Raw genomic sequence first — 21,103 nt, 5'->3', positions numbered from 1 at the left:
CGAAGAGGATGAAGAGGAGAGGTTCAAAGTGGTGGTTAGAAAATGCCAGCGTCCCCTTGCATCCATCAGTGCCTATTACACTGCCTCTTGTCAGGGACAGTCCTCTTGATGTTTTCAGTTTTTTGCAACCAAGTAATTCTGCCCAGCCCTCCCAGAGGGAAGGGAGAGATGGGTGGGAAGGGAGCCATCTGCGGCCTGCTCCTTTCCCGACCCACTACCCCAACCTGCGCCCCTGCCTTTGGGCTGATCTGTTTCCTCTTTTTTCCTGTAGGCCTTTTCTTTCAGAGGCTGGTGACAAAGGAGTTGTCCTCAGCCGAATGCTGCGCCCTTCCATTCTGCACTTGCAACCCTAACGCTCACTTCCTGTCCTTCAGGTACCTGAAACTAGCTTTCCAGGGGCCTGCGGTTTTGCTGAGTTGATCCCCTGGTCCAGCCCTCCCTGCCGTATGGATCCAACACAACTGGGTTAGATCTCATTTTTCTCAGCCATGAAATGGGAAGAAACATTCTTTGAAGAATATTGCTTTTTTTTTTCCCCCCAATTTCAAAAACATGAAACAGTGGAACACAGATGTGAACAAATGCGCTTGCTGAATGAGAGGAGCAATGGAGGAGAAACCAAGCCGCAGTCTTGTCTGATGACTTAACGTGTTTCAGCTGCAGAAGTAACATGTGTGAGAGAGGATTATTTAGGGAAGGATTTGGGGAAATGTGATGTTTCACTTTTTCGTTTCCTTGCTGTCTAGTGCAGTCTGCTTTCTGTGGTTGGCATTGCTGTTTTCCAGGACCTGTCCACAAATAGATCCCCAAGTCTTTAATTCATTCCCCAGGTGTTTATTAATTATTGCCTTTTTTTTTTTTTTTTTTGCTTCCAGACAGAATTTTATGACATCTCTAATCATATCTTTGTGGGAAAGATAGTAATTTTGTACCCGTTTAAGCAGTTATGCCTAAAACCTAAGGCTTGTTTTAAACTCACAAATCGTAAAAACTACTTATTTTTCTGTTTGAAAAAAGTCATTTCTGTGTTTGTGCTGCTCACTTGATAAGTGTGGATAGGGACTCAGACTGACTCTGGGAGGAAAGCTTTTACCTTGCTTGTTGATTATGAGCCACTGTCTACTTCGGGTCCCACTCGGGAGATCTGACTTGAGGCTCTGCTTCATCTCTGTGCTGGTCAGTGTTGAAGTCCACGGGTTGATAGGCATGGCCATTTATGTGGCATGTTTCAGCATACAGATGAGTCTCATGTGCGTTCTCTCTTCTTATCACCATGTTGGCCTCTGGAAGCAGGTCTTCTCTGAGTTGAGAGATGAGAACAATGAGATGCAAAGGAATGATGCCCGCTGTCCATCAGGTGTCTGCAATAAGATGGTGACAGATGCAGAGTCAGAATTCTCAAGTCTCTGGACTAGGTGGAAGGGAGATCAGCATGGAGTTTACTAAAAATAAGCCTGGAACTTGGATCCTAGGAGGCTGATAGAAACTGAACAACTTTATGGGTGAGAATTGGGTGTGGAAAGGTGATATTAGGGGGGAAATAAAAGAGAATTGCCGGGTTGTCTTTCAGCACTGTTCTTAGGCCTGCGTGCTTCCGGAAAGCAGAGCTCTAGGTGGAAGCTGCTGAGAAGCCGATGGCAACTTAATGGGTATGGTAGGCAGCGATGTGTCCAAGTTCTTCTCATGGGGCTAGGGGACGTATTCCAATACATGGAAAGCGAGGTGGGCGTTGCTAAGAGTAGGCAGGGAAGTATCTTGGGTTATGTGAGTGGGCCCAATGAAATCACAAGTTTCCGTAAGAGTAGCAGAGGGAGGCGAAAGACGAGGTCTAGAGAGCTAACAGCTGGCCATGTGAGGACTCAGCCTGGTGTTGCTGGCCTCTGAAATGGCAGGGAGGGGACTGAGAGACAGGACTGTGGAAACTGAAGGAGACAGAGACTCACCTCTCCCCAGAGTAGATCCACCAGAAAGGGACACAGCTCCAAAACTGTGATCTCAGCCGGGTGAGATACATATCGGATATCCCACCTACAGAAGTAGAGAATCATAAAGTGGTTTTGTTTTTAAGTCACTAAATTTGGGGTTGTTTGTTAAAGCAGCAATAGAAGACTAATATAACTCTCTAACACTTAAGTCTGCCCAGAACATGGTAAGTATTTTATTGACTGATGATTTTCCCATACCTGAAGGTATTTAGCCAGAAGACAGTGTAAGTCAAGATATTGCAGAAGGATTCCTGCATTGGGTGGTAGGAGAAAGAGCTGGACTCTGAACGCAATTCAAATGGAGGGTTTTTGTTCTAGAGCAAAATAGGCGAAGATTCTTTAGAAGGGCCCGTTTCCATGGACTTGCCCCCTCCAGCCACATTTGCAAGGTTTACTTTGTTTTTTTTTAGAACATGGTCCATGACCAGTTATGCAGAAGGAAACTTCCCCTGCTACCCTTCTTATGACTGGACTGAAAATAATATCGACACAAGACAAATTAACAGGAAAATAGAAACGAATTTTTAATTCATGGTGTTGAGGTTCACATAGAAACTGGACCTAAGAAGTGGCCAAAGTAGGCATCTGTCATACTTTTTAGATAAATGATAAATTTATGAGGAATTGACAGGACAAAGAAACATTGGTTTGGAGAAAATCTAAACAGAGTTTGGGCTTGGGGAAGTAAATTTTAAAAGTAACAAGATGTGTATACAGACTTCTCCACCCTAAATTATCCATCTCTGGTGGTAAGGGTCTTCTTCCAACTGCAGATGCAAGGAGGGCACCTTTCACTGAGATACTTATTTCCTCCTTTTGGGGAGACAGAGGGGAGGGTCCAATGTCTCTCTTCATTGGTTGTTTCTTAAGTAACTTTAATCTAAAATAATCAAAATGCCACTGGGGCACATTTTGGGACAGCCTGCCCTGTGCCCCAACAGCTGTCTCATCTCCTGAGGACAGAATATGGTTTGAATTTGGAATTTGTTGGGAAGGTAAGTTTGCTGGTTTTAGTTGTTTCTTGGACTTTTGTATTTATTTGCTTTTAGAAAATATCCTGATTTCAGATAAGAGCTGATTTGACAAAAATAGTTTGTATGTCTGGAAACGGCACTTTTTTTTTTCCTCTCATTTTCTTGCCTTCAAAACTATGTGGAATAGGTTTGTCTTGAGTTTTCAGTTGAGAAAAAGGAGTGGAGAGGGTGGATAATGAACTCAGCACGAATCCTAGACTCACCTCCCCTGTTGATTTAATGCTAGCATTCTTTCTTTGATATTACCTTTGCTCTGCGGGAGTTCAGTGACCACATTTCTTTCTGGGATAATTGTAATATTATCAGCTAACAGATAATTATCTTTCCCATCAATACCTCCTAGAAAATTCCCAAAGAACAGCTGTGATATGGTTGGATGACTGTGTAATTATTTTCCATGTTCAAAAGTAATTGAGAAGCAGTGGTAATAACAGATTGCTTATTTACTGTTAGTTGAGAAGTCTTTTAAAATGCAACCTGTTAAATATATGCTAATAATTATAAAGTTTTCTCAAGCTGTTTTTTTGAAAAAACAAGATAATTCAAAAACCATCTTTTCCGAGGAGGAGGAGCTAAGATGGCGGAGGAGTAGGACGGGGAGACCACTTTCTCCCCTACAAATTCATCGAAAGAACGTTTGAACGCTGAGCAAACTGCACAAAACATCTTCTGATCACTAGCAGAGGACATCAGGCGCCCAGAAAAACCATCTGTTCCTCTTACCTAAATGAAAGCTGAAAATGCACGTATATCTCATAGTCAGCAATTCTGCTCCTAGGGACACCTAACAGGAGTGCATGCATGTGTTCATGAAAAGCGTATCCCAAGTATTCAGAGTAGCGCTCTTCATAATAGATTCAGTTTGGAAGCATTGTAAACATCCATCCGTAGAAGGGATAGATGGTGGTATTTTCCATTTAGCAGAGTACTCTAGTGACAAAAAGGATGAACCACATCCCACAGCATAGATGCCTGTCACCCTGCAATGCCGCACAAATGAAGCTAAATACAGAGGAATCAACAGTATGTGACTCCATTCATGTAATACTCAAAAAACCAGACGAGACTAAAGGAACGTTACTCTTGTGACACGGGGGGTTTGAGGTACACTGGAAGGGAGCAGTGTTTGATGTTCACTGGAATGGAGGGTGGATGAGGGGATTTCCTTTCTATTTCCTTACCTGGTCGCTTGGTTACATGGGTGTGTTCACTTTATAAAAATTAATCAATCTGTAAATTTGTGATTTGTACACTTCTGAATATATGTTCTACTCTAACTTCAAGTAAAAAAGTTAACCCTGACAACTTTAAAATCGTAGTTTGTTGAGATTGCTTCTGACGACAGAGTTTCATAATGTGAATTCTTGAATACTTTCATTTTTGATACTTTCATTATACCTGCAGGTCATCCATTCCCAGTTAAAACTAATTAAATTAAATTTGAGAATTCTAAGGTACAGTGGTGAACCAAAGGTGAGAGGGTGGGAATTATCTGCCCCAGATGTAGGCATTAAGGAGTTTCATTGTAGAGAAGTTTATATGGCAGAACCATCTGAAAACAGCTGTTATTTTTATTATCACCCTCTGCCTATGGTTCTAAACAATGCTATCAATGAAGTGTTCCTAATAAAAAAGTTCTTTGTTAGCCTAAGTCTTAAACAATTGGTAAAATTAGTCTTGTTTTTATTTCATATATGTATATATACACACACACACATAGATATATTTTTGCTTCAAACTAACACACTTATGTTGCTTATCCATTTTATTACTTATTCTTTAATAGCACATGTTATTAAAGACTCACTCTTATATTCATTTCTAGAGTAAGTTCTAAAAGTTTGGAATCTTTGGAGCTGCAGTCCACACAGCGCTGCTGCTTCCATGATTTGGAAATGAGCACAGTAATTATGAAGGCGAAAAAGTAGAACTAGAGTTACTTCAATTCCGTCATTCTTTGTTACCACAGAGTTTTTGTGTTTAAAGTTAAAAACAGTCAAACAGTGCTGATTATTACTAAAATAATTTTGATAATGTTGTTAAATAAAGGAAACAGATCTTAAAAACAACCCACTCTTAGTTGTCAAATATGCTAGGTGTGTTGTGGCTACAGCACCAGCATTACTGAAGTGTGGGAACTTGTAGAGATGGAAACAAAAAAGCTGAAAATTTTCAGCAGTTTTGCTAATATCAATTTATGGTGAATGCCATTCTAAGCTTGGGTAACATTTTGAAATTGTATGTATGGTTGAATTATTTTGTGTGTGTATTTCTATGCTTGCTTTAGATTTTAAGAGTCCTAGTTTGTTTACATTGTAAATCTTTCACTTGTCAAAAGTAAAGGCCACTGCAGTAAACCAAATGAAATAAGTCAGACAGAAAAAGATAAATACTGTATGATATCAATTATATGTGAAATCTAAAAAATAGAACAAACTAGTGAGTATAAGAGAAAGGAAGCAAACTCGTAGAACAAACTAGTGGTAACCAGTTGAGGGGAGGGGCAGTATAGAGGAAGAGGAATGGGAGGTACCCACTACTGGGTGTAAGTTAGGCTCGAGGAGGTACTGTCCAACACAGGGAATATAGCCAAGGTTTTGTAATACCTGTGAATGGAAAGTAACCCTTAGCAATTGTGTAAAAAGATAATGCCATTGAAATGAATAAAGTGAAAAATGGAACACTGAAAAAAAAAACAAAAAAGAAAACAGTGTACGTAGGGAGTTGAGGTGCAATTTTTAAGAAACCTCCCTCCTGGTTAAATCACGGATGCAAGTTGAGGTTGATAGTTCCTTGTGCTCTCCTGTTGACTCCCCCGCCCATTGCTAATTTCCCCAGCTCCTTCCCACACTCTGCCCATTACACCACAAACACCAGACTGCTTTTGGTTATTAATCAGTCCATCACAACAACTTGATTACATCAAAATAACGAATTTAAATTGCAGTATTAGTTAACAGTGTATTTATGGTCAATTAATTCTCATTTTCAAAGCTGGGAATTTTTTTAAATTGAAAAAAATGTCAAAGTAGGGCTTCCCTGGTGACTCAGTGGTAAAGAATCTGCCTGCCAATGCAGGAGACATGGGTTTGATCCCTGGTCTGGGAAGACCCCACATGCTGGATAGCAGCTGAGCCTGTGTGCCACAACTATTGAGCCTGTGGTCTAGAGCTTGGGAGCCGCAACTTCTGAAGCCCAAGCACCCTAGAGCCTATGCTCTGAAACAAGAGAAGCCACCACAATGAGACGCCCACAAACTGCAATTAGGGAGTAGCCTCTGCTTGCGGAAACTAGAGAAAAGCCCATGCAGCAACAAAGACCCAGCACAGCCAAAAATAAGTAAGAAGTGGAAAAAAGATTAAATTTTAAAAAAGGCAAAATAACTTCTAATGTACCTTTCCTGCTCCGCCTGTGACTGCATGGTTGTTGGGACGCATCCGAAATGTCCATCAATAGAGGATATGTTAAATTATGGTGCATCTGTATAATGGAGTAGTATGCAGCCACCAAAAGTGTGGCTGTTCAATTTCTCAAAGGGCTTTTTTTTTTTTAAAACTGATACTCTATATCAGTGTATGTCTATGTGTGTGCTCACTCGTGCTTTGGGGCCCCAGGGACTGTATAGCCTGCCAGGCTCCTCTGTCCAGGGAATTTTCCAGGCAAGAATACTGGCCTGGGTTGCCATTTCCTACTTCAGGGGATCTTCCCAACCCAGGGATCAAACCCATGTCTCCTGCATTGCAGGTGGATTCTACCAAGGAAGCCCTACATCACTACTATATGAGTTCTAAAAAGTAGTTATTGATTGATTGATTTAAAGCCAGGCTTAGAAGAATGCTATGGTTTGTGCGGATAAGAGGAAATGTGTATGCTTAAATATGTAAATGCTAAATATCTCTAAGAGGATACTTGAAAAACTGATAACACTCATCACCTAGGGAGAGTGGTAAGCACAGGGTAGAAATAAAATTTACCTCCTTTTTACAGTTTGATTTTTTTTAATTTACTTATCACATATATAGTTTTACCTTTGTTGTTGTTGCTGTGTGTGCTTTTTTTTTTTTAAGCTAAAATTTGTTCGTATAAGCTACATCATAAGAGTAAGAGCATCAGTCCCACAAAAAACATCACTGGTCATCCCACTGCCGCAAAGCACCTGAGCTGTTTCTCCAAGCTGTGTGTGTTCTCAGCTGATGGCAGGACCAGCTCGAAGTTCTCGAAGACTTGCTGCTAGTTCATGGCAGGTGACACCTGCCTGGGAAGGCTGGATGACAGCCCAGGGTCAGAGCGCCTGTGTGCCTGGGATATGCTGGGACCTTTCTCCCCTGAAGGCTGGAGCCCTGGTAGTCCCAGGGCACTCTCCAGCTTTGAGAAGCTCAGATACAGTTCTCAGGATGAGACCTCTAGTTTCCCACTGGACTGCTGTTTCATTGAGCCAAACGCTCCATTTCTCACCTTTGCATGTGAGAAAAAAGCACACCTAGGCATTTTTAATTATTTGCACTTTATGCCCCATAAAATTTCAAAAAAACAAAATGTGAGGGCACATAAATTTATGGATAACATAAAACTGGACAAGTATCAGTGCAAGTAAAAGCAGAGATCCAGTCACAGGAGTTGGACACTGGTTGTTAGTAGCTGTTAGAACTACCCAGGATAAGTTAATTACTATAGTAGAGCACTTAATGTAGCTTTGAATTTCTTGGCATGTAAGAAAAGGGAATATAAAGTGTATGGTCCTTTTTATTTGAAGCCAGAATATCCCAAGTTTTGCCTGAGGAAATGGACATTTTCCTGATACTCAATTTAAGAAGGAAGTTGAAATGCAGATTCTTATTAAAAATACATGTAGGATGACTCAGGTCTTTATGGTGGTTAGTGCCTATCAAGGTATTAACAATCAGTGAGTCGAAATGTGCTGGACCTCACGAAAGGTAGTCTCATTTTATGTCAGATTCACTGCTCTTTCTCTCTGCAGCCCAGGTGCTTCATTTGACCCTGCTTCCTGCTGCATCTCTGCGTTCACTCTCTTCTAGGGTCTCCAAGTTGTGATCAGGGGTGCCTTTCTGGGCTGCAGATCTGATCCTAAGCTCTCGCTGCCCCTGTCCTGTGTAAGACCCCAGCCCCCTCCCGCCCCTGCCTCTCCAGGCCCGCGCTATCCTTGCTGTCTGTGTTCCAGCCGTGTTTCTGGCCATTCGCCCTTGTGCACACTCTCTTATAGCATGCTCCGCCTGCCCAGGCCAGCTCTTCTCTCTTTGGATCTGAGCTGCATCATCATCTGAAGCTTCCCTGACCGCAAGGGCTCCCTCCCCACTCTTTATTCTCATGTCTCTGTGTCCATCCCAGGAGCGCTTATTTCTGTTTCAGTGTCCTCCCTCCTAAATTGTCAGCTTCACGACTGCAAGGACTGTCTTGCTCACTCGTTGATCCCCAGCTCCACACCCATGTCCAGAGTGCAGGAAAGGGTCAGTGGATGCTCGAGGGAAGGGGGCCTGCCCTCAGTGATGGAGCCGCTGCAGCAGCCTCCCAGCTGCCCTCTGCAGTGGACTTTATACCACGCTGAGACACCTCTTCTTGAAGCACATCTCTGATCACCTCATTGCCCGGTGGCGACACTTTCAAGGGGTCCCCAGTTCCTACAGCATACAATTCACACCCCTCATTAAGCCCTCCCCAACCCAGGACCTTGCTGAATTTCCAAACTCCTTCCTCCCCATCTCCTTCATCCTTGCAATGTAGCTAAAATGAAGCACTCCAAGCTGCTCCATGCGCAATACTCCCTCAGCCCTTCTCTGCCTGTTCAAATCTTAACCATCCTGAAAGTAAATACCTTTAATTGAAAATAATGCTTCCATGGTCTGAACTCTGAGTGCCTTTGACATGGTGGTTACCTTCCATCTAAATTAGAGCTATTTTCTGTACATTTCTCTCATGTTGGCTTGTAGTCTTGTATAATACTAGCATGAATCTCACATGGCAAATAGCCATAAGAATATGTTAAATGAGTGGGGCCTTGTATTAACTATTTTGCATCTTTCTAAGTCAGTCTTTAATAGGAACCATTCCCCCTCTGGGTACATAATTAGTAATGAAGTTTCTGTTTTTACATATATAACAAATGGCCAGTCAGCTACAGAGTCTCCTATTCTTTTAAATATATCTACAGATTAGTCAATATGAATCCAGTTCACATACTGCTTTCTGTACATATTTCAGAGACCTCATGAGTCTTTTATTACAAGGATATTTAGTATTTTATACTAAATGCAGGACTTCCCTGGTGGTCCAGTGGTTAGGAATCAACCTGCCAATGCAGGAGAAATGGTTCCTTCTTGGCCCATGAAGATTCCACTTGCCACGGGGCGCCAAACAACAAGAGAAGTCACCGCAACGAAGACCCAGTGAAGACAAAAATGAACCAGTAAATAGATTAAATACTGAATGCAAGAAAGTAAAAATGAAATAGATACATGCAGCTTGTCATTATTTCAAGGGAAGACTACCCAAGCTAGCATTCTCTTCAGAACACAATCGGTGAGCCATAGCCCTTGTTTCTGGCTGAGCATAAACTCACCACCTCCCCGAGCCACCCCGGCCCTCCACGGCCCTCCATCCAGCAAGGTGGAAGTCTTCGCCTGGTAGTTCCTGCTTGTTGCCTTGACTCCTGTGATAAGACAGTAACCCCCACCTCCATTTCATTTCCTACAGGCTGATTTAAACTGCAATATTCAAGACGATGCTGGGGCTTTTTACGGCGTAACCAGTCAGTATGAGAGTTCTGAAAATATGACAGTCACCTGTTCCACCAAAGTTTGCTCCTTTGGGAAGCAAGTAGTAGAAAAAGTAGAGGTAAGTTGGCTTCTGTACGCTGGAACCTTCATTCCGGGTGGCCTGTCGCCTTCCTTTAAATCTTAACTGGGGCAGAGAGGTGTTTTTTTAAGTGTCTTCTCCTTTTCCTCTGCCTTCTCCCACTCTCCACCCTCCATTACTTAAGAAGGCAAAATGATTTGAAAGCGACTGAAAGGAAGAAGGCCAGGCGTAATCCATGCCACCCTCCCTGACCATTTGAAGTCAGCCCTGCTCTTGCCAGTGGGTCAGTCCAGTAGGAGGCCTTGAGGAGGGAGGGGGGCTGAGTGAAATCTGTTAGAGACAGATCCTGCTACCCAGGAGATGGTGCCCCTCCCACTCCCAAGTTCAAGTGCACTTCCAGGCCTCTTGATAATAACCAAGGTGGTTTTCAACTAATTGGCAGCTGCCTTCTAAAACCCAGGTGGCTTCCCTGGTGGCTCAGACGGTAAAGCGTTTGCCTGCAATGCAGGAGACGTGGATTCGATCCCTGGGTTGGGAACATCCCTTGGAGAAGGAGATGGCAACCCACTCCAGTACTCTTGCCTGGAAAATCCCCTGGGTGGAGGAGCCTGGTAGTCCATGGGGTCGCAAAGAGCTGGACACGACTGAGCCACTTCACATTCACTTCTAAATCCCTGCCACCTTGAGTTTGGTCTTTGCTTTTGCCATTTCCACTCCCTTCATCATAATTGTTTTAAATCTATTTCAGTATATACTGGGACCAAAAAACCTCTTTATGGCTTTTATAGTTCGCACTTCCCTTCCTTTCTAAACATGAGTGATCATTTTACTGGGGTGGGTTGCTGTTTGTGAATAATGTTTGCAGGTGATATTTCATTCAGAGTTGTGTTAACCAATGTCTTCTACCCACCACCAATTCATCCATGCTCACAGTGGCTTTTATTCACAGGTGTCTAGGACCGCTCAGGTCCAGGAGCCCACCCTGACTTTTGTGCCACAGAAATAAATCCTTTCTCTCATGAGACATGAGAGAAAGGATGTATTGGGTGGAGAGAGGGAACGAGGAGATGTTTTTCAAGACTTTGGGCTGAACGGGAGGATTTGGGATGCTGCAGGCCCTCATAGCTTCCTGAGCACAGGATGGGCATCCTGAGAATGGTGTTAAGGAGGGTTATGCTGGTAGTCATGTACAGATGTGAGAGTTGGACCATAAAGAAGGCTGAGCACCAAAGAACTGATGCTTTCAAACTGTGTTGCTAGAAAAGACTCTTGAGAGTCCCTTAGATATCACAGAGATCAAACCAGTCAATCCTAAAGGAAATCAACTCTGAATATTCATTGGAAGGACTGATGTTGAAGTGTAAGCTCCAGTACTTTGGCTACCTGATGCAAATGGCTGACTCATTGGAAAAGACCCTGATGCTGGGCAAGACTGAAGGCAAAAGAAGAAGAGGGCGACAGAGGATGAGATGGTTAGATAGCATCACAGACTCAATGGACATGAATCTGAGCAAACTCTGGGAGATAGTGAAGGACAGGGAAGCCTAGCTATGGGGTCACAAAGAGTTGGGCATGACCTAGGGACTGAACAAGAACCATGCTGGTAGAGGAAGATGAGAGTGAGTTGACTCGATGGTTGCCATGAGCTTAGGTGTTATGAGTGTTACTAAAAGAGTGGCAGAGGGGATCCAAGAAGACGTGTGGAATGGAACTTTGAAACTGACTGGATATTAAAGATCAAAGAGGAGGAAGAGTTGAAGATCACATGTTTTATGCTTAGAAGGACAGTGCAGTCTCCAGCAGAGATAAGTACATAAGATGTTCAACTGGAAATAGTCAGGGATGATTATAGATGCCAGACTAGGATTTTGGAGACAGGTAAAGACTGAAAATATCATTTGGGAATCCTAAGCATTAAAGATAATCAGAGCTATGGGAATGGAGAGCTAGTTGCAGAGAGGGAATAGAAAGAGCACAGAATAAAGAACGAGCAGCAGCCAGCCTTGGGGTAAATGGAAGGGAGACGCAGACAGAGAAACCGAGGAAAAAGATGGGAAGCTCCTCACCCTAAGGAGAGGGTAGGTGAGAAGGTGGCTGTGTAATGAGACGTGACTGAAAGACCTGGAGGTACATGACCTCTATCTCCCCTGAGAAGGAAGAAGCAATCCTATTGGTGGTTGGGAACATGGAAGGTTAGTGTTAGGCTTTGCTACCAAACAGCCAAGTTGTCAGGGCTTACCTGTAGCTGGTTGCCTTTAAATGATGAAATTCCAGGAATTTTCATGGAGAAAGCATATACTTGGGGAGCTGTTCCTGGAGTCTGTTCTTTTCCACCCTCTATTTATCTCTACATGTCCCAGTATTGTGTTGATTTGATTACAGTAGCTTCGTAGCATGTTCTGACAAAATGTTGTCCACTGGAGAAGGGAATGGCAAACAACTTCAGTATTCTTGCCTTGGGAATCCCATGAACAGTATGAAAAGGCAAAAAGATATGACACTGAAAGATGAGCCCCCCAGGTCAGTAAGTGTCCAGTATACTACTGGGGAAGAGCAGAGAAATAGTTCCAGAAAAAATGAAGAGGCTGGGCCAAAGTGGAAATGACGCTCAGTTGTGGATGTGTCTGGTGATGAAAGTAAAGTCAGATATTGTAAAGAGCAATATTCCATATTGTTAGAAGAAATGGAATAGCGCTCCCTTAGAAGAAATGAAATGGAATAGCTTCTCCCTTAGAAGAAATGAAATAGCACTCATAGTCAACAAGAGAATCCAAAATGCAGTACTTAGGTGCAGTCTCAAAAACGACAGAATGATCTTGGTTTGTTTCCAAGGCAGACCATTCAGCATCACAGTAATCCCAAATACTAATGCCAAAGAAGCTGAAGTTGACCAGTTCTATGAAGACCTACAAGACCTTCTAGAACTAACACCCAAAAAAGATGTCCTTTTGATAATAGGGGATTGGAATGCAAAAGCAGAAAGTCAAGAGATACCTAGAGTAACAGGTAAATTGGGCCTTGGAATATAAAATGAAGCAGGATAAAGGCTAATAGTGTATTGCCAAGAGAATGCACTGGTCACAGTAAACACCCTCTTCCAACAACACAAGAGATGACTCTACATGGGCATTACCAGATGGTGAATACCGCAAACAGATTGATTATATTCTTTGCAACTGAAGGTGGAAAAGCTCTGTACATTCAACAAAAACAAGACCTGGAGCTGACTGTGGCTCAGATCATTAGCTTCTTATTGCAAAATTCAGGCTTAAATTGAAAATGGGGGAACCATTAGACCATTCAGGTATGACCTACATCAGAGCTCTTATGATTATACAATGTGACTAACAGATTCAAGGGATTAGATCTGGTAGACAGAGTGCCTGAAGAACTATGGAGGGAGGTTCATAACATTATACAGGAAGAGATGACCAAAACCATCCTCAAGAGAAAGAAGTGCAGGAAGGCAGAGTGGTTATCTAAGGAGGCCTTACAAATAGCTGAGAAAAGAAGAGGCGCGAAAGTCAAAGGGGAAAGGGAAAGATAACTGAATGCAGAGTTCCAGAGTATTCTCTGGAGAGAGCAGAGAGAGATTAAGGAAGCCTTCTTAAGTGAACAGTGCAAAGAAATAGAGGAAAACAATATAATGGGAAAGACTAGAGATCTCCAAGAAAGCTGGGGATACCAATGGAACATTTCATGCAAAGATGGGCACAATAAAGGACAGAAATGGTATGGACCTAACAGAATCAGAAGAGATTAAGAAGGGGTGGTGAGAATACACAGAAGAACTATACAAAAAAAATCTTAATGTCCCGGACAACCATGATGGTGTGGTCACTCACCTAGAGCCAGACATCCTGGAATGTGAAGTCAAGTGGGCCTTAGGAAGCATTACTACAAACAAAACAGTGGAAGTGATGGCATTCCAGCTGAACTATTTCAAATCCTAAAAGATGCTGCTTTTAAATTGTTGCACTCAATATGCCAGCAAATTTGGACAACTCAGCAGTGGCCATAGGACTGGAAAAGGTCAGTTTTCGTTCCAATCCCAAAGAAAGGCAAGGCCAAAGAAAGTTCAAACTAATGTACAATTGCACTAATTTCACATGCTATCAAGGTAATTCTCAAAATCCTTTAAGCTCAGCTTCAACAGTATGTGAACCGAGAATTTCCAGATGCACAAGCTGGACTTAGAAAAGGCAGAGCAAACAGAGATCAAATTGACAACATTCACTGAATCATAGAAAAAGCAAGGTAATTCCAAAAAAAATCTACTTCTGCTTCATTGACCACACTAAAGCCTTAGACTGTGTGGATCATAACAAACTGTGGAAAATTCTTAAAGAGATGGTGATAGCAGACCACCATACCTGTCTCTTGACAAACCTGTATGCAGGACAAGAAGCAACAATTAGAACCAGACATGAAACAAAGGACTGATTCAAAGTTGGGGAGGAGTATGTCAAAGCTGTTTATTGTCACCCTGCTTATTTAACTTATATATGGAGTACATCATGAGGAATGCTGGGCAGGATAACTCACAAGCTTGAATCAAGATTGCCAGGAGAAATAACAACCTCAGATATGTAGATGGTACCACTCTAATGGCAAAAGTGAAGAGGTACTAAGGAGCCTCTTGATAAGAGTAAAAGTGGAGAATGAAAAGCTGGCTTAAAATTCAACATTCACAAAACTAAGATCATGGGATCCAGTCCCCATCACTTCATGGCAAATAGAAGGGGAAAAAGTGGAAACAGTGACAGATTTTATTTTCTTGGGCTCCAAAGTCACTTGTGAAAGGTAACTGCGATTGTGAAAATAAAAGACACCTGCTTCTTGGAAAGAAAGCTATGAGAAACCTAGAGAGCATGTTAAAAAGCAGAAACATCACTTTGCTGAGAAAAGTCTGTCTAGTCAAAGCTGTGGTTTTTCCAGTGGTCATGTATGGATGTGAGAATTGGATCATAAGGAAGTCTAAGTTCCAAAGAATTGATGCTTCCAAACTGTGATGCTGGAGAAGACTCTTGAGAATCCCTTGGATTCCAAGGAAATCAAACCAATCAATCCTAAAGGAAATCAATCCTGAATGTTCATCGGAAGGACTGATGCTAAAGCTGAAGCTCCAACACTTTGGCTACCTGTTGCAAAGACTCAAACCATTTTAAAAGACCCTGATACCAGGGAAGATGGAGGGCAAGAAGAGAAGGGGGCAACAGAGGATGAGATGGTTGGATGGTATCACCAACTCAATGGACATGAGTTTGAGCAAATTCCAGGAGATAGTGAAGGACAGGGAAGCCTGGGGTGCTGCAGTCCATGGGGTCTCAAATAGTCAGACACAACTTAATGACTGAACAACAGTAGCATTTTCTGATATCTGCTAGGGCAAATCAGTCTCCCCACTCTTTCTTTTCACGTATTTTCTAGGCAGGTTACCAGCATTTATTCTTCCAAAGTTATGAGATCATTTTAAAAAGGTAAAGAAAAACAGAAGTCTTATTTGAGCTACCTAATTGTAATTGCCAGCTTCCCTGGTGGCCCAGACTATAATCTGCCTGCAATGCAGGAAACCTGGGTTCAACCCCTGGGTCTGGAAGATCCCCTGGAGAAGGGAATGGCAACCCACTGTAGTATTCTTGTCTGGAGAGTCCCATGGACAGAGGAGCCTGGAGGGCTACAGTCCATGGGATCGCAAAGAGTCGGGCATGACTGAGCGACTCACACAACAATAACAACAGCAACAATTGTAATTGCATTAGATTCAGATATTATTTAGGGGCAGTTTGATATTAAATCTTTCTAATCAAGAATCTATTTGCATTTTCATCTCATTTTATCTATTTTAGTAAGATTTTACACTTTTCATATGTAGATTCATCTATTTCTTGTTAAATATATCTCTAAATATTATATAAATTTGTTAATACAATTTTCAACTTCTAGAGTTTAATTACTAGAAGAAAGCTCCACTTTTTGCATATCTGTATTCTATTTGGCCATCTTGCCATATTCTGTCATTTATTTCTAGTGGTTTTTTCCCCTCTAGATTCTTGGGTTTCCTGTGATATATTATCTTAGCAGCAAAAAAGGAAGACTATTTTATCTCTTCTTTTCCAGTGTTCTTGCCACTTTTATTATTATTTTCTCACCTTCTTTTCATTTGCTAAAACTTCTGACACAGTTGTAAAAAGAAATAAAACATATAGTGATGGTGAGTATCCTTATATGGTTACTGATATCAGTAGAAACAGTTTTGATGTTTTAACATTGGATTTATTATTGGTTTTTATAGATGGTCTTTATTTTATGTTAAATTCTTTCTCTTCCTATTTTACTTAATTTTTTTATTAGTGATAGCTGCAATAGTTTATCAAATGCCTTTTCAGCAACTCTTACTCTGTGTTTTTCCTCCAGTTTTTTGACATCACGAGTTGACAAACATCCTGTGTGTGAACCACCACAGCATTCCCAAAGAATGCTTTATTTTGGATACCTTAATGCATTGTTTGCTGTTTTACATAAAGTGTTTGCATTGCATTAGTGATAGTAGTCTGTACTTTTCTTTTTTATAATCTCTTCATCATATTTCAGTATTGAATATACATCAGTTTTGCAAAAATAATTGGAATACCGACCTTTTTCTATGGTATAGAATAGTGTGAATAACATTGAAAATGTCACAAGATGAAATTTCTTTAAAGGTTACATAAAACTTAGCTGTAAAACCATTCGGTCTTTGGACTGTTTTCAGTGGTAGATTTCTACATAGTTTTTAGTTATTTCTACAGTAATTGACCAGCTGGAGTTTTCTACTTTTTGGTTCAGTGTTAGTGATTTGTGTTTTGCTGGGACATCATCCTATTCACTGGATTTTCTTTGCTTTTATTGATTGATTGATTGGTTGTTTGCTATAGAGTTACATGAAGTAACCTTTTCTGAACCTTCAGATTGATAATGTGACTGCTGTTTTGTCTCCTTTCTTTTCCATCTTAGGCTTATGAAGGGTTTATTTTGTCTTTTTAAAAAGTTAGATTTTTACATCCTGTCTACACTTTAAATTTCCTTTGCATTCATTTGAGTTTTTATCTTTATTAATTTTTGGTTCCTGATTTTCACTGATTTTGGTTTATTTTGTAGGGTTTATTAATTTTTTAAGATGTGTACTAAGTTCTGTAACTTTTCATCTTTAATAATGAAGACATGAAGCTGCTTTCCTCCAAGTACAGCTTCACTGAATCCCCAAAATTTGATGTAAATATTTTCTTTTTCATTACTCTAGATAGCTTGTATTTCTTATTAAATTCCTCTTTGATCCAAAGTATCTAAGAGTGTCTTTCTTCTCTCTGAATGTTTCAGTGGGATCTTCAAATATGTATTTAAGTGTTTTGTTAGTCACCCAGTTGTGTCTGACTCTTTGCAACCACATGGACTGTAGCCCGCCAGGCTCCTCTGTCCATGGAATTTTCCAGGCAAGAATACTGAAGTGGGTTGCCATTTCCTTCTCATATATATATGTATAAAACATTTTTAAAAATTAAAGACATAACACAGCCAGGGGCTCATGATGAGTGTGAAGCAATTTTTCCTAAAGTAGAGATATTAGCTGCATTGGTTTTTGGCCTATGAGGCCTTATCACTGTAAAGAAAGATTTTCTGTGGACTCTTTGAAGAATTGTGACTAGCTGGGCTTGCTCTCACAAATTTCTAGGTAGGGAATCACTCAGCAGGCAGTTATATTTTTTTTCCTGACCTTTGCTGAAAAAACATCTATACAACTTTTCATTAAAGTATTTTTACAATTTAAAAAAAATTCCAGAAAAATAATGGATTCTCAGTATGGTGTTAAAATTGGAGTTAGGATTTTCTTTAATTAAGTACGTAAGTAGTACAACATATAACAGCTGATTCATGTTGAAAAAGTGAAATGTTTTTATAGATAATCATATCTTTTTCATGTATTTTGAAGTCAAAAGTATAAACCCTTTTTCCCTCACAGACGGAATACGCAAGGTTTGAGAATGGCCGATTTGTCTACCGAATAAACCGCTCCCCAATGTGTGAATATATGATCAACTTCATCCACAAGCTCAAACACTTACCAGAGAAATATATGATGAACAGTGTTTTGGAAAACTTCACAATTTTATTGGTAACTGTTTTGTCTCTTTCCTGTTTTGTCAGACTCAGCCATGAAGCTGCCAGGGAAGAGGGACCTGGGTGGGTCTGGGTCCCAGGGGGTCAGCCAGCAGCTGGATTCATGCCTCCATAAGGCAAACTTGGTGTGGCTCAGGTTTGTGAAAGAGAAGGGCTCTCATCTGGCTGGGCTTTCTAAGCTTGGCAGAACTGGAATTTGGGGAAGGAGGATAGAGGTAATAAAACTAGATTCTCAATTCTGGTTGCACATTAGAGAAACCTGAAGAATGTCTTTAAAATCCTGATGGCAGGACTGCATCCTAGATCAGTAAAATTAGGATCTCTGAGGCTAGGACCCAGGCACGTATTTTTCTAAAGTTCCCTGGGTTATCCCAGTAGTAGCTAAGTTGAAGTCTCAGCAGCCCGGTAGTATACAAACCATAAATGAGGCAAAAGCTGAGTCAGCAGGTTTGTACTTGAGGCATACCTACACTCATTTCAGGAAGGGTTTACAAGGCCTTATTATAAGTAGCATATATTAATATAGCAAAATGTAAACTCTCAGTACCAGGAGAAATATTAACTAGAATATAATGGCATAACCAGCAGCAGGAGAGCGGGAGAATGTTTATGGGCTGAAAAGTATGGTCAAAACTTAACAGGCAGCTAAAGAGCAAGGAAAAAGCAGTAGTGCTCAAGGTCCATGATGGGAAAATTTTCCGGTTCCCTTGGGCAATGCTTTGTGTGGTTTTTTTTTTTTCCCCAAATATTTAACTTTAAAACAATTTATCATGGAGACTTCATTCGGTGACTTAGGAAGGTTAATAAGTACAATGTTCTCCTCAAAATACACCCATAAAATATGTAGTAATGGATTTCATAAGGCTCGTTTTTCAAAAAATAACATTCCTTGGTTAAACCAAAGGCAAAATGCCAAAACAAAATTCAGTGGAAGCAATTTTTGCTAAACGGGGCAGCAGTACAATATTGTGGTCAAATATTCAGCCCTCTGAAGGCCTGCATTGTTATTCTTTGTTACCAGAATTTAGAATTAGAATACTTGAAGAGCAGGAATTCTGTACCTGGACACTTTGGATCCAACGGGACACTGTTTTTCAATCAGTGTGTATAAGTGTTAGTCACTCAGTTGTGTCTAACTCTTTATGATTCCATCGACCACAGCCTGCCAGACTCCTCTGTCCATGAAATTCTCCAGGCAAGAACACTGAAGTGGGTAGCCATTCCCTTCTCCAGGGCATTTTCCCGGTCCAGGGATCAAATCCAGGTCTCATGCATTGCATACAGATTCTTTACCATCTGAGCCACCAGGAAAGCCCTGTAATGTACTGGTAAAAAAGAAAGAAAATAAAAGACTGTCCCCTAGTTTCTCCCAAAACCCTGATCTATGGTTTTTGCCCATTTTTTATGATGTAAATATACCTTCCATGGGCACTTTGAAGCTACAGTGGCCATCTAGCTCATGAAATTCCTTAATATATAACAATAACATTCAAAGCTAGTAGGAACCAGTTCCTGTATACCACTGTAAAAATAAATAAATAAAAATTAAGAAATTTAAAACCTTCTGCCTATTGGATTTATCCAGGACACTTTAAAAAATTCGGGGGATTACCCTGGTGGTCCAGTGTCTAAGGCTCCAGGCTCCCAATGCAGGGGGCCGAGGTTTGATCCCTGGTCAGGGAACCAGAACCCACATGCTGCAGCTAAGACCCCAGTGCAGCCAAATAAGTAAATATTTTTTAAAAAATTCTGAAGGAGGGAGCTGAGCATCGTGGTTTTTGTTTATTTTTACTGTTCCCCAGGTAGTTCTGGTGTGCAGCCAGGTTGAGACCCATTGCTATAAGGGATTGGTGAGTGAGCCAGAGAGGGCCTCAGTTCACAGACACGTGATTATGGGCATACAGTAGGCAGACAGATGGTTTTGTATACTGTTTTCATTTATTCCAAGGAGAGAATCTCAGTGGATTCTCCTGTGTGTCCATGTTCCTCTGAAACTTGGAAGCTAGTAGTCTGGGAGAAAGTTTAAAAAACACATTCTTCACTAACTCTTCATTATTATCCTTTTCCTTAATGATCTTCAGTGGAGATTGAGCAGTTCAAGGTTTAGGATGCTGGCAGGTACTTGGCTGTAGGTGCTTTTTGTTGTCACTTAAGGACATATGAATCACTTTAGTGCTCAGATGAGCAGAAAGTGAGTGTGGCATCCTTATGTGGATGTTAAATAACCTCAGAAGTTAACCAAAACTCCCTGAATGGATGGCCACCCTCCCTCTCCTGGAAGAGGTCTTAGCTGTTTCTTACAAACCGGTGAGACTATTTCAGCACTTTAAGGAATATATGTCCTCAGTCCCTAAAACCCGACCTCAAACACAACCAAAGAATATATGACCTGGGAAAGTTGTGAGTATCTAATTACCCACAGAACCCATTAACTATTATATTGGTAATGCCTCTTTGAAAACATGGCTTCCATCCAAAGAACTTACCAGGTAAAATTAATTTTAAAACATATCAACTACATAAATCCTTTTGTTATAAAGAATTAGTAGCTCTTAATAAATATTTGCTAGGAGTAATATTTTTCTGTAGAAAAATGAAATTAAGCCAGCACTCCTGGGTAATGAGGTCATCTCACTGATAAACAGCAGAAATCATACTTTTCAGTGCTTCCTTGGAGGAGGTGGGGTTAAGGACATAGCCAGGATGACAGCTGTTGGACGTAGTTGCAGGTGTTTTACTAGGTCATTGAATACAAAACCGGAGAAGGCAATGGCAACCCACCCCAGTACTATTGTCTGGAAAATCCCATGGACAGAGGAGCCTGGTGGGCTGCAGTCCTTGGGGTCGCTAAGAGTCGGACACTACTGAGCGACTTCACTTTCACTTTTCACTTTCATGCATTGGAGAAGGAAATGGCAACCCCCTCCACTGTTCTTGCCTGGAGAATCCCAGGGACGGGGGAGCCTGGTGGGCTGCCATCTGTGGGGTTGCAGAGGGTCAGACACAACTGAAGCGACTTAGCAGCAGCAGCAGAATACAAAACTGTGTGTCACCAAGACCAGTTCCAGGCCTTACTGGCTTGTGGGCTAGTCTCTGGTTTCATCAGGATGACTGGAA

General features: G+C 41.3%; 1 protein-coding gene across 9 annotated transcripts in view; it reads left to right on the top strand.

The window, feature by feature from the left end:
• Positions 1-21,103, top strand: part of TEAD1 (TEA domain transcription factor 1) — a 265,476-nt gene that overhangs the window by 233,374 nt on the left and 10,999 nt on the right. For all 9 annotated transcript variants that reach the window (XM_061147483.1, XM_061147493.1, XM_061147503.1 and 6 more), the window contains 2 exons: positions 9,728-9,868; positions 17,829-17,981. In XM_061147483.1, the coding sequence (XP_061003466.1) occupies positions 9,728-9,868; positions 17,829-17,981 (294 nt within the window). The remainder of the gene's footprint in view (positions 1-9,727; positions 9,869-17,828; positions 17,982-21,103) is intronic.

The sequence above is a fragment of the Dama dama genome, chromosome 1 (genome assembly GCF_033118175.1).
Source record: "Dama dama isolate Ldn47 chromosome 1, ASM3311817v1, whole genome shotgun sequence".
NCBI classification, from domain to species: Eukaryota; Metazoa; Chordata; class Mammalia; order Artiodactyla; family Cervidae; genus Dama; species Dama dama.
The sequence above is the reverse complement of the archived record's forward strand: the minus strand, read 5'-3'. Positions and strand labels throughout refer to the sequence as shown.